Source organism: Panthera tigris, chromosome A1 (assembly GCF_018350195.1).
Source record: "Panthera tigris isolate Pti1 chromosome A1, P.tigris_Pti1_mat1.1, whole genome shotgun sequence".
Classification (NCBI taxonomy): domain Eukaryota; kingdom Metazoa; phylum Chordata; class Mammalia; order Carnivora; family Felidae; genus Panthera; species Panthera tigris.
This window is the reverse complement of record NC_056660.1, coordinates 85,360,039-85,371,500: the sequence shown is the minus strand read 5'-3', so window position 1 is coordinate 85,371,500 and position 11,462 is coordinate 85,360,039. Positions and strand designations below refer to the sequence as shown.

General features: G+C 34.9%; 1 protein-coding gene across 1 annotated transcript; it reads right to left on the bottom strand.

Moving 5' to 3' along the window:
* Window positions 1-7,930: 7,930 nt before the first annotated feature.
* On the bottom strand, window positions 7,931-8,863 carry LOC102956038 (olfactory receptor 2L8-like). The gene has a single exon (XM_007092950.1). It carries the CDS (start codon window positions 8,861-8,863, stop codon window positions 7,931-7,933), a length of 933 nt encoding a protein of 310 aa, XP_007093012.1.
* Between the last annotated feature and the right edge of the window lie 2,599 nt (window positions 8,864-11,462).

Below are 11,462 nucleotides of genomic sequence, written 5' to 3'. Positions count from 1 at the left end.
AATTAATTCTAATGAAATTCTTTTAAGCACTTGCTTAAAAGTCTTGCCAACTATGTAATGCATCAAAATAAGACACGAAACTTTTTTTATCTTCCAGTTTTACAACATCACTGAATTTAATACTTGACAGTGGTCTTCATAGTGTCATTATATGAATAGTTATTTTTCTTAGCAGATATCTATGAATATTTTCCAAACAAATGTATACACTCAGCTTTTATCCTTGAGCTTGATATTTTAGATAATTTCATGAAGACTCAGGAACAACTGTAATTCAGGTTTTTCTTTAGAGATTAAAAGTAAGACTACTTTTGTTGTGTGTGTTCACTTGTGAAAGTTCAGTGAGACTTGAATAATGTAGTTTAAATCACTAATAGCTCAAGATGACCTCAGGCCAAGATTGGAAAGGAGTTCTTATCATTTATTTGCAAGTTTTCAGATATATATTTAGGGACAATTTAGTTGGGGAATCCAATATTTAACTTTTCAGATTCTTCTAACATTATGTCTCTAAAGTTTTATAGAGTCATATATTTTACATACTGTTATTCAGGAATTGCATAAAATAGTGTGTAAACATATTAACTTATTTGGCACTTTGGAGAACATTGGCTAGAAAAATTGCTACACTATTATGAAATATGATGAATTTAATATCAACACATAAGGAGTAATTCTTAAATTATCACACAATTTTGTAAAATGCTTAATTTAGTATAGATATTTATTTTTGAATGTTTCCAATTAAATTGGAAATTACTGTTATATTATAAAATGTATTTTAAATTTACAATAAGTAATAAAATGACATACCACTCTTTTTGATGGTCTACTCTTTAGATAATTTTCAGTAATGTATTTATTATTGCAGATAATAGCTTAAATATTCTTAGGTTTCCTATTGTCTCCAGTATTTTCATCAGTAATTTGTATATATTTGGAAGGAGTACCACCAGTCTAGTTTAGAGGGTTTATTCTAACCTTGTTATCATAAAATATATATAACACAAAATTGGCAATTTTAACAAGGTTTGACTGTAGAATTTAATAACATTAAGTGCATTCACATTTTTGTTCATTTACCATTACCATCAATTTCTAGAATATTTTCACTGTACCAAATTGAAGCTTCACATCTTATAAATAGTAATACCCTATTCCCCTACCTTACAGTCTTGCTAACATTTCCTTCTGTCTCAATTAATTTACCTATTCTAATACATCATAAAAGTGGAATCATACAGGGGTGCCTTAAGGGCTCAGTCAGTTAAGTATTCAACTCTTTATCTCAGCTCAGGTCTTGATCTCAAAGTTGTGAGTTCACACCCTAAGTTGAGCTTCACACTGAGCATGAAGCCTACTTAAAATTAAAGACCAAATATGTGGAGTTACACAATATTTTTCTTTTCTGCCTGAGTTATTTCACTTCAGAAAATGTTCTCATATTTTTTTTGTTTTTCTTTTTCTTTTTTTATTAAACTTTTAAGAAATTTCATTATATATATATATATATATACACACACACAAATATATATATACGAAAATTATTGTCAAATTGCTTTCCATACAACACCCAGTGCTCATGCCAACAGGTGCCCTCCTCAATACCCATCACCCACCCTCCCCCTCCTTCCCACCCCCCATCAACCCTCAGTTTGTTCTCAGTTTTTAAGAGTCTTTTATGGTTTGGCTCCCTCCCTCTCTAACTTTTTATTTCCTTCCCCTCACCCATGGTCTTCTGTTAAGTTTCCCAGAATCCACATAAGAGTGAAAACATATGGTATCTGTCTTTCTCTGTATGATTTATTTCACTTAGCATAACACTCTCCAGTTCCATCCATGTTGCTACAAAAGGCCATATTTCATTCTTTCTCTTTGCCATGTAGTATAAGAAATTTCCTACATAAACACACAGTGTTATGTTGGTTCAGGTTGTATAATATAGTGATTCAACAATTCTCCTAATTAATCAATGTTCATCATAAGTGTACTCTTAATACATATCAACTATCTCTCCCAACCCTCACCCACCTCTCCTCTGGTACCCATCAGATTATTCTCTATAGTTGAGTCTATATTTGTCATTTTTTTCTTTATTTTGTTTCTTAAATTCCGCATATGAATAAGTCATATGGTATTTATCTTTCTCTGGCTGACTTATTTTGCTTAACATCATACTCCCTGCTGAAGCCAAGGTATCCAACCAGCCTGATGGCAGGACCCGGACAGTGGATGGATCAGGACTGCATGGCAGTTCACTGAAAGTGAAGCTTCTTGTATGCAAGCTTTTATGTAATTTGGCCTTAGTGTTGGTCGGGGCAGCCTCCTGACCAATGAAAGTACCTGGGGATTTGTCGGTTGGGGAATTGCCCACAACCGGCCCCCCAGGAAAAGAACCATTGGGGAAAGAAATAAGATTCCGCAGGGAAATTATGCAACCTTACATCTAACACTCGCCACTCCCTATAAAGACTCCTCTACCTAAAGGAAGGATAGCCCCATATATTTCCCAGCCAAGGAGGGGAAAAATGGGTTCAAAATCCCCACTCCAGCAACAAAGAAGTGTATCTATGGATACAAGTTACTCCAACCCCTAGGCCCACTTGGCCCCCAGGAGGCATTCCAGATGATAACTGGACCTGGTGGATTAAGATACAGAATGGTTCATTATTTCCTAGGTATACATTGTCTTTCTGGGAACGCATGATGTGTGGGTTGCCAGGGCCCTCTTGTCTCCCTCCTGACACCTCAGACCAAAGCAAATACCTTTGTTCTTTGTACTGCAAATGGTTCAAAGGAACAATTAAGAAGTCATATCCCTGTAAATGTTCCACTTGAGATGTTGAGAGATAGATGACCTTTCATGAAAATAGCAAAGCAAATGCTTTATAGACTATAAATAAACATAGATACATAATGAAAGTAGTATGAAGAAACTAATCAATAAGCAAAAGGCAGAAGGGAACGTTACAAAGAAATAACCATGAGGTTATTGGGTGATTACACAAAGGAACATTTTTAGAATTAGGTAAAGCCAAGAAACATAGATGACACATGCGACAAGGAAATTGCTAACAAATATAATGCCACGTTTGCCACAATAAAGTGGCCAGTCTAACACATTGCTGTTGTCTGCATCCATTTGTTATTTTTGCCGATGCTGTTCATCCTTTGGGAACCCCTGGACCTGCTGGGGCTGGACTCTGGCAACTCTCAATCTGCCCATGTTGCTGCAAATGTCAAGATTTAATTCTTTTTTATGGCTGTGTAATATTCTATTCTGTATTTATACGTCTTCTTTATCTATTCATTAGTCAATGGACATTTGGGCTTGTTCCACAGTCTCACTATTGTAGATAATGTTTCAATAAACATCAGGCTGTATGTATCCCTTTGAATAAGTATTTTTGTATTCTTTGGGTAAATGCCTAATAGTATACTTCATGAAGTATATTACACTTCAAAAGTGTAAGAGGGTTCCTATTCCTCCACCTGTTGGCCAAAACTTCTTGTTTCTTCTGTTGTTAATTCTTGTCATTCTTACAGGTATGAGATAATGTCTCATTGTAGTTGTGATTTCTTTTTCCCTGATGATGAGTGATGTTGAGCATCTGTATGTCTTCTTTGGAAAAAAATGTCTATTCATATCTGCTGCCCATTTTCCATTATATTATTTGTTTTGGAGTGTTGAGTTTTCTAAGTTCATTGTGTTTTGACTACTAACCCTTTATTGGACATGCCATTTACAAATATATTCTCTCATTCCACAGGCTGCCTTTTAGTCTGTTGTTTTCTTTGCTGTGCAGAAACTTTTTATTTTGATGAATTCCTAGAGTTTATTTTTGTCTTTGTTTCTTTTACCTCAGGACACAAATCTAGTAAGAAGTTATTAACACCAATGTCAAAGAGGTTACTGCCTGTGCTCTCCTCTAAGAATTTTATAGTTTCCTGTCTCACACTTAGGTCTTTCATACATTCCGAGTTTATTTTTGTGTATGATGTAAAAATTTGTCCATTTTCGTTCTTTTCCATGTTGCTTCCCAGTTCTCCCAGCACCATTTGCTGAAGAGACTGTTTTTTCCCCATAGGATATTCTTTCCTGCATTGTTGAAAATTAACTGACCATATTGTTTTGGGTTCACTTCTAGGTTTTCTATTCCGTTTTATTGATGTATGTGTCTATTTTTGTGCCAATAGCAAACCGCCTTGATCATTAGTGCTTCATAATATAGCTTAGGTCTGGAAATGTGATGCCTCCATCTTTGCTTTTCTTTTCAAATTTCCCTCGGGTATTTGGTCTTCTGTGGTTCCATACAAATTTTAGGATTATTTGCTGTAGCTCCATGAAAAATGCTGTTGGTAATCTGACTTGGATTACATTAAATGTGTAGATTTTTTGGGTAGTAGAGACATTTTAACAATGTTTGTTCTTCCAGCCCATAAGCCTGGAATGTCTTCCATTTTTTGTGTATGTCATCCTCAATTTCTTTTATCAGTGTTTTATAGTTTTCAGAGTACAGGTCTTTTAGCACATTAGTTAGATTAATTCCTAGATATCTTATGGTTTTTGGTTCAATTGTAAGTGGGATAAATTCCTTGATTTCTCTTTCTGCTATCTCACTATTGTTGTATAGGAATACAAGATTTATGTACATTGATTTTTTTATCCTGGGACTTTACTAGACCGGTGTGTCACTTCTAGCAATGTTTTGGTGGGTCTTTCAGTTTTCTATATAGGGTATCGTGTAATGTACAAATAAGGAAAGTTTTACTTCTTTCCTGCAGATTTAGATGTCTTTTACTCCTTTGTCTTGTCTCATTGCTGTGGCAAGGAGTTCCACTACTATGTTAAATAAAGTGATGAAAGTAAACACCCTTATCTTATTCCTGACCATAGAGGAAAAACTCTGTTTTTCCCCATTGGGGGTGATATTAGCTGTGGGTATTGTGTATATTGCCTTAATTATGTTGAAGAATGTTCCCTCTAACCATACTTTTTTTTTTCTTTTTTATCATGAATGGATGTTGCTTTTGTCAAATGTTTTTTTCTGCATTTAATGAAATGATCATATGGTTCTTATTCTTTCTTTTATTAGTGTGGTGTATCATATTGATTGATCTGTGAATATTGAACCACCCTTGCAAACCAGGAATAAATGTCACTTGATTGTTAATTCATGCCTCAGAACTACCTACTATATTTGAGGATTTACGTTAGCAATTCTCAAAATCACTCATCATCAGGGAAATACAAATGAAAACCACAATGAGATACCACCTCACACCTGTCAGAATGGCTAACATTAACAACCCAGGCAACAAAAGATGTTGGGCGAGGATGCGGAGAAAGAGGATCTCTTTTGCATTGTTGGTGGGAATGTAAAGTGATGCAGCCACTCTGGAAAACAGTATGGAGGTTCCTCAAAAAACTAAAAATAGAACTACCCCTGACCCCATAATTGCACTACTAGGCATTTATCCACGGGATACAGGTGTGCTGCTTTGAAGGGACACATACACCCCCATGTTTATAGCAGCACTATCAACAATAGCCAAAGTATGGAAAGAGCCCAAATGTCCATTGATGGGTGAATGGATATAGAAGACATGGTATATATATACAATGGAGTATTACTCGGCAATCAAAAAGAATGAAATCTTGCCATTTGCAACTACATGGATGGAACTGGAGGGTATGATGCTAAGTGAACTTAGTGAGTCAGAGAAAGACAAAAATCATATGACTTCAGTCATATGAGGACTTTAAGAGACAAAACAGATGAACATAAGGGAAGGGAAACAAAAATAAAATATAAACAGGGAAGGGGACAAAACAGAAGAGACTCATAAATATGGAGAACAAACTGAGGGTTACTAGAGGGGTTGTAGGAGGGAGGATGGGCTAAATGGGTAAAGGATACTAAGAAATCTACTCCTGAAATCATTGTTGCACTACATGCCAACTCATTTGGATGTAAATTTATAAAAAAAATTTTTTTAAAAAAAGAAATTCACAAGAACTTGATTGTGGGATATAATGGAACCTGTTGGTAGGATCTCAGGGCAAAATTATCCTTAGGAAACCACAATGACCATGGGTGAACACTTGATGGTAGACATATGAGTCTACTGTGAGTTTACTCAGAGAAGTAATGATTCCCTAACAGCCCATAAGACTCTGATAATGAAGCAACGTAAAATACCCTGTGCTTCTTAAACAGTGCGGAGGAGGTGTAGAAGCATACTTCTCCAGGAGACACAAAAACAGTGAGCATTGCATTGTGCTATGGCATTCAGTGTATTCTAAAGGATAAGGAAGAGTAAGGAAACCCAGACCAGAAATAAATCCATGAATATATGGTTAGCTAATTTACAAGAAATAAGCCACTAATATACTATGGTGAGAGAACAGTCTATTCAGTAAGTGTAAATGCTATGCATTTTCCAGTCAGAAAACTATGTGGCCACATGCAAGCCATTATAATAAACCCTACACAAAAATTATTTTAAAAGGGATTGAAGACAAATGTAAGAATTGACACCATAAAACTTCCAGAAAAAACAGGCGGTTAACTTCCTGACATAGATATTCATAATACTTATTATTTTTAAATATTACACAAAAGGCAAAAAGAAGAAAAGTGAAAATAAGTTGGGCTATATCAAACTAAAAATATGCACAGCAAATAGAACCATCAACAAAATTATAAGACAAACTACTGAATAGGAAAATATACTTTTAAGTAATATGTATAATAAGGGAGGCTAGTATTCAAAATAGATAAAGAAGACACAATTTCAATAGCACAAAAACGATTACAAAATGGACAGAAGACATGAATAGACATTTTTTTCCAAAGAAGACATACAGATGGACAAAAAGATAAAGAAAGAAAAAATAATAAAAGGATGATCAACGTCGTAAATAATCAGGGAAAAGCAAATAAAAGCCACAATGAGATATCACCTTACTCATTAAGAATAGCTATTTTCAAAAATACAGGGAATAACATGTTGGTAAGAATGTAGGTAAATGGGAATCTTTGTTCATTTCGGGGGGAATATATAATGAAATGCTGCTAACAGAAATCATCCTATGAAATGGAATTAGTGGCTTTTGGGGCTGTGAAATTTGAGTGTTTTGAAGGATAACTGGGGAGTGGCCCAGACTGATTAATCTGCACTAAACAGCATATAACTCCCATCAATCCTTTTAGAAAATGGCTCTCATTATCCTATAGTCTATTTTTCATTTTCCTGATCACAATTAATTTTCCTGATCATGTATACCTGTTATAAATTACTTTCTTAGGATTCATCTAGTTACTTCCAGTGCCCTTCTCATAAAATATATAAACTTGTATTTCCTCCTCAGTGGTCTGAGAATGTCTAATTCCATACAGAGTTCTTTTCCCAATCTCTATACCTATCACTGCCACCAAAAATAAGGAAACAGAAGAATCATTTTTCACCAGGTAAGTGTAAAATGTTATATATATATATATATATATGTGTGTGGGGGGGTGTTTGATTTCAAACAAACCTGGGATGTTATACTTTTTGCTCTTGTCTTCCTATTTTAGCCATTTAGGAAGATATAAGTATATAAGAATTAGTATAATGACTAATACTATCATTTTGGACTGTTTCAATGCATTAATAAATTTTTTCAATGTATTAATAAATTCTTATTACCCACAGATTAAGAGAAAATGTATGTTCTTTCTATTTATTGAAAAATTACCACAAAGAAAACAAACAAAAAAGCAGTGAGAATATAAAATTATTTTTTCAAATCTCAATTATCTTAATTTTCTAGATTAATATAACCTTTGTCTTCAATCTTGGAATGGTATTGTTTTAATGAGTTGTAAAAGATGAAAATGATGGAATTTTAAGACAGCCGGATTAAAGAGAACTTTTTCTAAACTTATACAGAGCAGATCCTCTGAATCACTCTTCTCAGGGCTCCCATCACCTCCTTGTTTCTCAGGCTATAAATGATGGGGTTGAGCATTGGGGTCAGGATGGTGTAGAAGACAGCGAGAATCTTGTCCTCTGTTGGAGATCTCAGCGATCTTGGGCGTAGATAAGTGTAAGCAAAGGGTGCATAGTAGAAAGTCACCACAGTGAGGTGTGTGCTACAGGTGGAATAGGCCTTCTTCCTCCCTTCTGTTGAGTGCATGTGGCAGATGGCATGGAGAACTCGGCCATAAGAACATGCAATGCCGATGAAAGGAAATGCAATCAAAAGTGTGGTGCTCACAAACACTGTGTACTCATAGACCCAGGTGTCCATGCAAGCCAGAGTCAACATGGCTGGGACATCACAGAAGAAATGGTTGATGGACCTGGATCGACAATAAGGGATATGGAGGGCATATACAGTGTGGGCACAGGAGTTGATTGAGCCCATTATCCAAGATCCTGTTATCATCAACACACACACTTTTTTGCTCATACGAATGGGATAATGAAGAGGAAAGCAAATAGCCAAATAGCGATCATAGGCCATAGAGGCCAATAGTAACCCTTCTGCACCTGCTAAAGTCAAGAAGAAGAAGCTCTGTACCCCACACTCAATAAAGGAGATAGACTTGTTTCCAAAGAGATAATTGGATGCCATCTTGGGGACGATGGTGGAGATGTAGTTCAGGTCCATGAGGGAGAGCTGACTAAGTAGAAAATACATGGGTGTGTGGAGATGGACGTCCAGGAGGATGAGGAGAAACATGGACAGGTTTCCAAAAAGAGCCATTAGGAAAATGATAACAATGAGAATGAAAATAAACAACCCAATTCTTGATGGTGGAAACAACCCCAATAAAAGGAAGCCTGTTAATGTTTGGTTGTTATTTTCCATTTTCTATTCATTGGTTTTCCTGAAGAAAAAGAAAAACTCATGGTGTGAAAAATAAAGAAATGTGAGTTTTTACATTTTATCCAAACTATTTTAGTCTAATTCTGAAGTTTTTATGAAATATCTAGTTCCTTAAATAAATAATCAACATTTCTTACTTTGAGAAAGAAGTTCTGTGTTGTTTCACAAAGTCACAAGGCAAGGTGATAAGCATATGCATTCAAATTCTTCTGAAAAGAATCTATGAAATAATAAAAGGCAAATATAAATACCCACCGTGTATTTATACATATCATATATGCGATATGATCATATATCATATACATATCATAAACGTGATATGAGTAATTTATGCTCTTCATAAATTCACATATCTAAAATATTAAAGCTTAATTTGAGTTAAGCATAAATCTTATTGCCAAGACTGACCACAAGCTGACTAATAATTTAATTAATATGGGTTTGGCTCATGTGTATTTATTTTATACTATATAGACTGGGACTTTATTAAAATTAAAGATCTCCCCAACAGGAATTCACTCATAACCACTAGATGTTTATTTTAATTTTGACAAAGTAGACAATTTTTGAATGCATAAAGAATCCTCAATTAGATTACTTTTTACCCATTTATTCTGCTTCTAGTCACTAATGCATAGTCACTATGCATAGTCAATTTACAAAACTCTGACCTATATTGATTACTTCCAATCCCCTTGCAACTTTGACACGTAAGCATTGGATTAATCTTACTGCACAACATTGAAAATGTTGGCTGTCTTCTACTGACAACAATGACAATATTTGCCTGAAGTGACATACTGGATGAGAGAAAGATAATATTTTGCTCCTGGGCCATTTCTATAAGTGGAAGGGAAGACTCAGATGTAACCTTTATTTTCCATTTCACTAACATCCTGGACAGGTATAAGAAATCATGCTAAGTCCAAACAAAATTCTGAATCTGGTATCATCACCCACAATTGTAAAATAAGCATCATGGGGTGCCTGGGCTGCTCAGTCAGGTAAGAGTCCAACTTCAACTCAGGTCATGATCTAAAGGTCTGTGAGTTTGAGCCCTGTGTCAGGCTCTATGCTGACAGCTCAGAGTCTGGAGCCTGCTTCAGATTCTGTGTCTCCTTCTCTCTCTGATCCTCCCCTACTTGCTCTCTGTCTCTCTGTCAAAAATAAATAAATAAAAACACTAAAATTTTTAAAGTAAATGACATTCACAGAACTTGAGTAACTTATCATGAGCTAAAAAGATATAGTTTATCCTGTACCTTATGAAAAGCAAGGAATCAGAAAGAATTGCTCACGTTAGCCACCCCAAACTTCCAGTAAAGTAGCTATTTAAACAAGAATTGTCTATGCCTACTAGGCAGTGTATGATGGCAAATGTCTCTAATAAATTATTTTGTGCTCAAATAAAATTGGTTTTGAGATTAAAGCCACACATTTTACTTTTTCTCCTTAGAAACATGTTTCCTCTGTCCTCCTGCTCTTCCTGTATTCTCACTGGCTCCCTGCAACAACACAACAGCTCACACTTGGTCTCTACTAAATGGAAGAAGAGAGGCCTCACAATATCATTTAGCAATAAATAATATCACAGGACTTTTAAATGAAGTGTAAGCCATAGTTTCTTTCAATCAAAAAGTGTCACAGTCTAAAAACATGTTCACAAAAGAACACTCATCTTGTCTGTAAGTCAGGTTGCAGATACACATATTCTTTCAGCTGCTTTGCAAATTTGAAAGTGGCTGATATATTGCATTTCTGTTACTCTCCTTGCATTAGTTTCTTTTCCTATCCTTTTCTTCAGAAGTTTGAAATTAAAATACTGAGAAAATGGGACTCAATTTTAGAGTTCGTGTATTTATTGTTGGTACAGAATTTTAAAATGTGCTCCTATTGTCACACAGATAAAAAAACAAAAAAAAAAACCAAAAAACAAAAAATAAACTAAGATCCAAATACTTACAGTCATTTCTTTAAGAACATAGCAACCAATGTATAGCTGTGTCTAGAATTTGTGTCCCCTATTCAGTATGCAGAGGTCTATCTCAAAGTCAATAGTATTTCAAAATTGTGCTTCCCTTCTTTTCTGCAATGAATTTTCAGTCCAGCAATATCCTTACCAAAAGTTAGCCTGCTACAGAAGGATAAATTATAGAAATCCTTTGTGCTTTAGGAAATCTTTTAAGGAATCTAACCAGCCAAATATCCTGTACAGGTAACAGACATGTTGCCTCCCTTACAGTGTCTAATCACACACCCATGTGTGTAATACTCTGTGAGCTCCCTGGTTCTGCCAAAGGTTAATTCAGTCAAACACAAGGCTAGCAGAAGCAAAGGAAACTTAATACTTTAATACTTTGTATCCTTTGAATGATTTCAACATTTAAGTATCTCATTTAATATTTAAACAAATTACATTTTCAATAGCTACAAAAGAAATTGGGAATGTATATTTGTGTGTTTCCAAAAAACTGCATAAATTGAAATTAATTTGAATCAAAGAATTATACACATGTGTGCACACACACAGATCATGAAAATGTACACATTCTTTGTATTGTTTTTCAGGTTGAGTTGATGG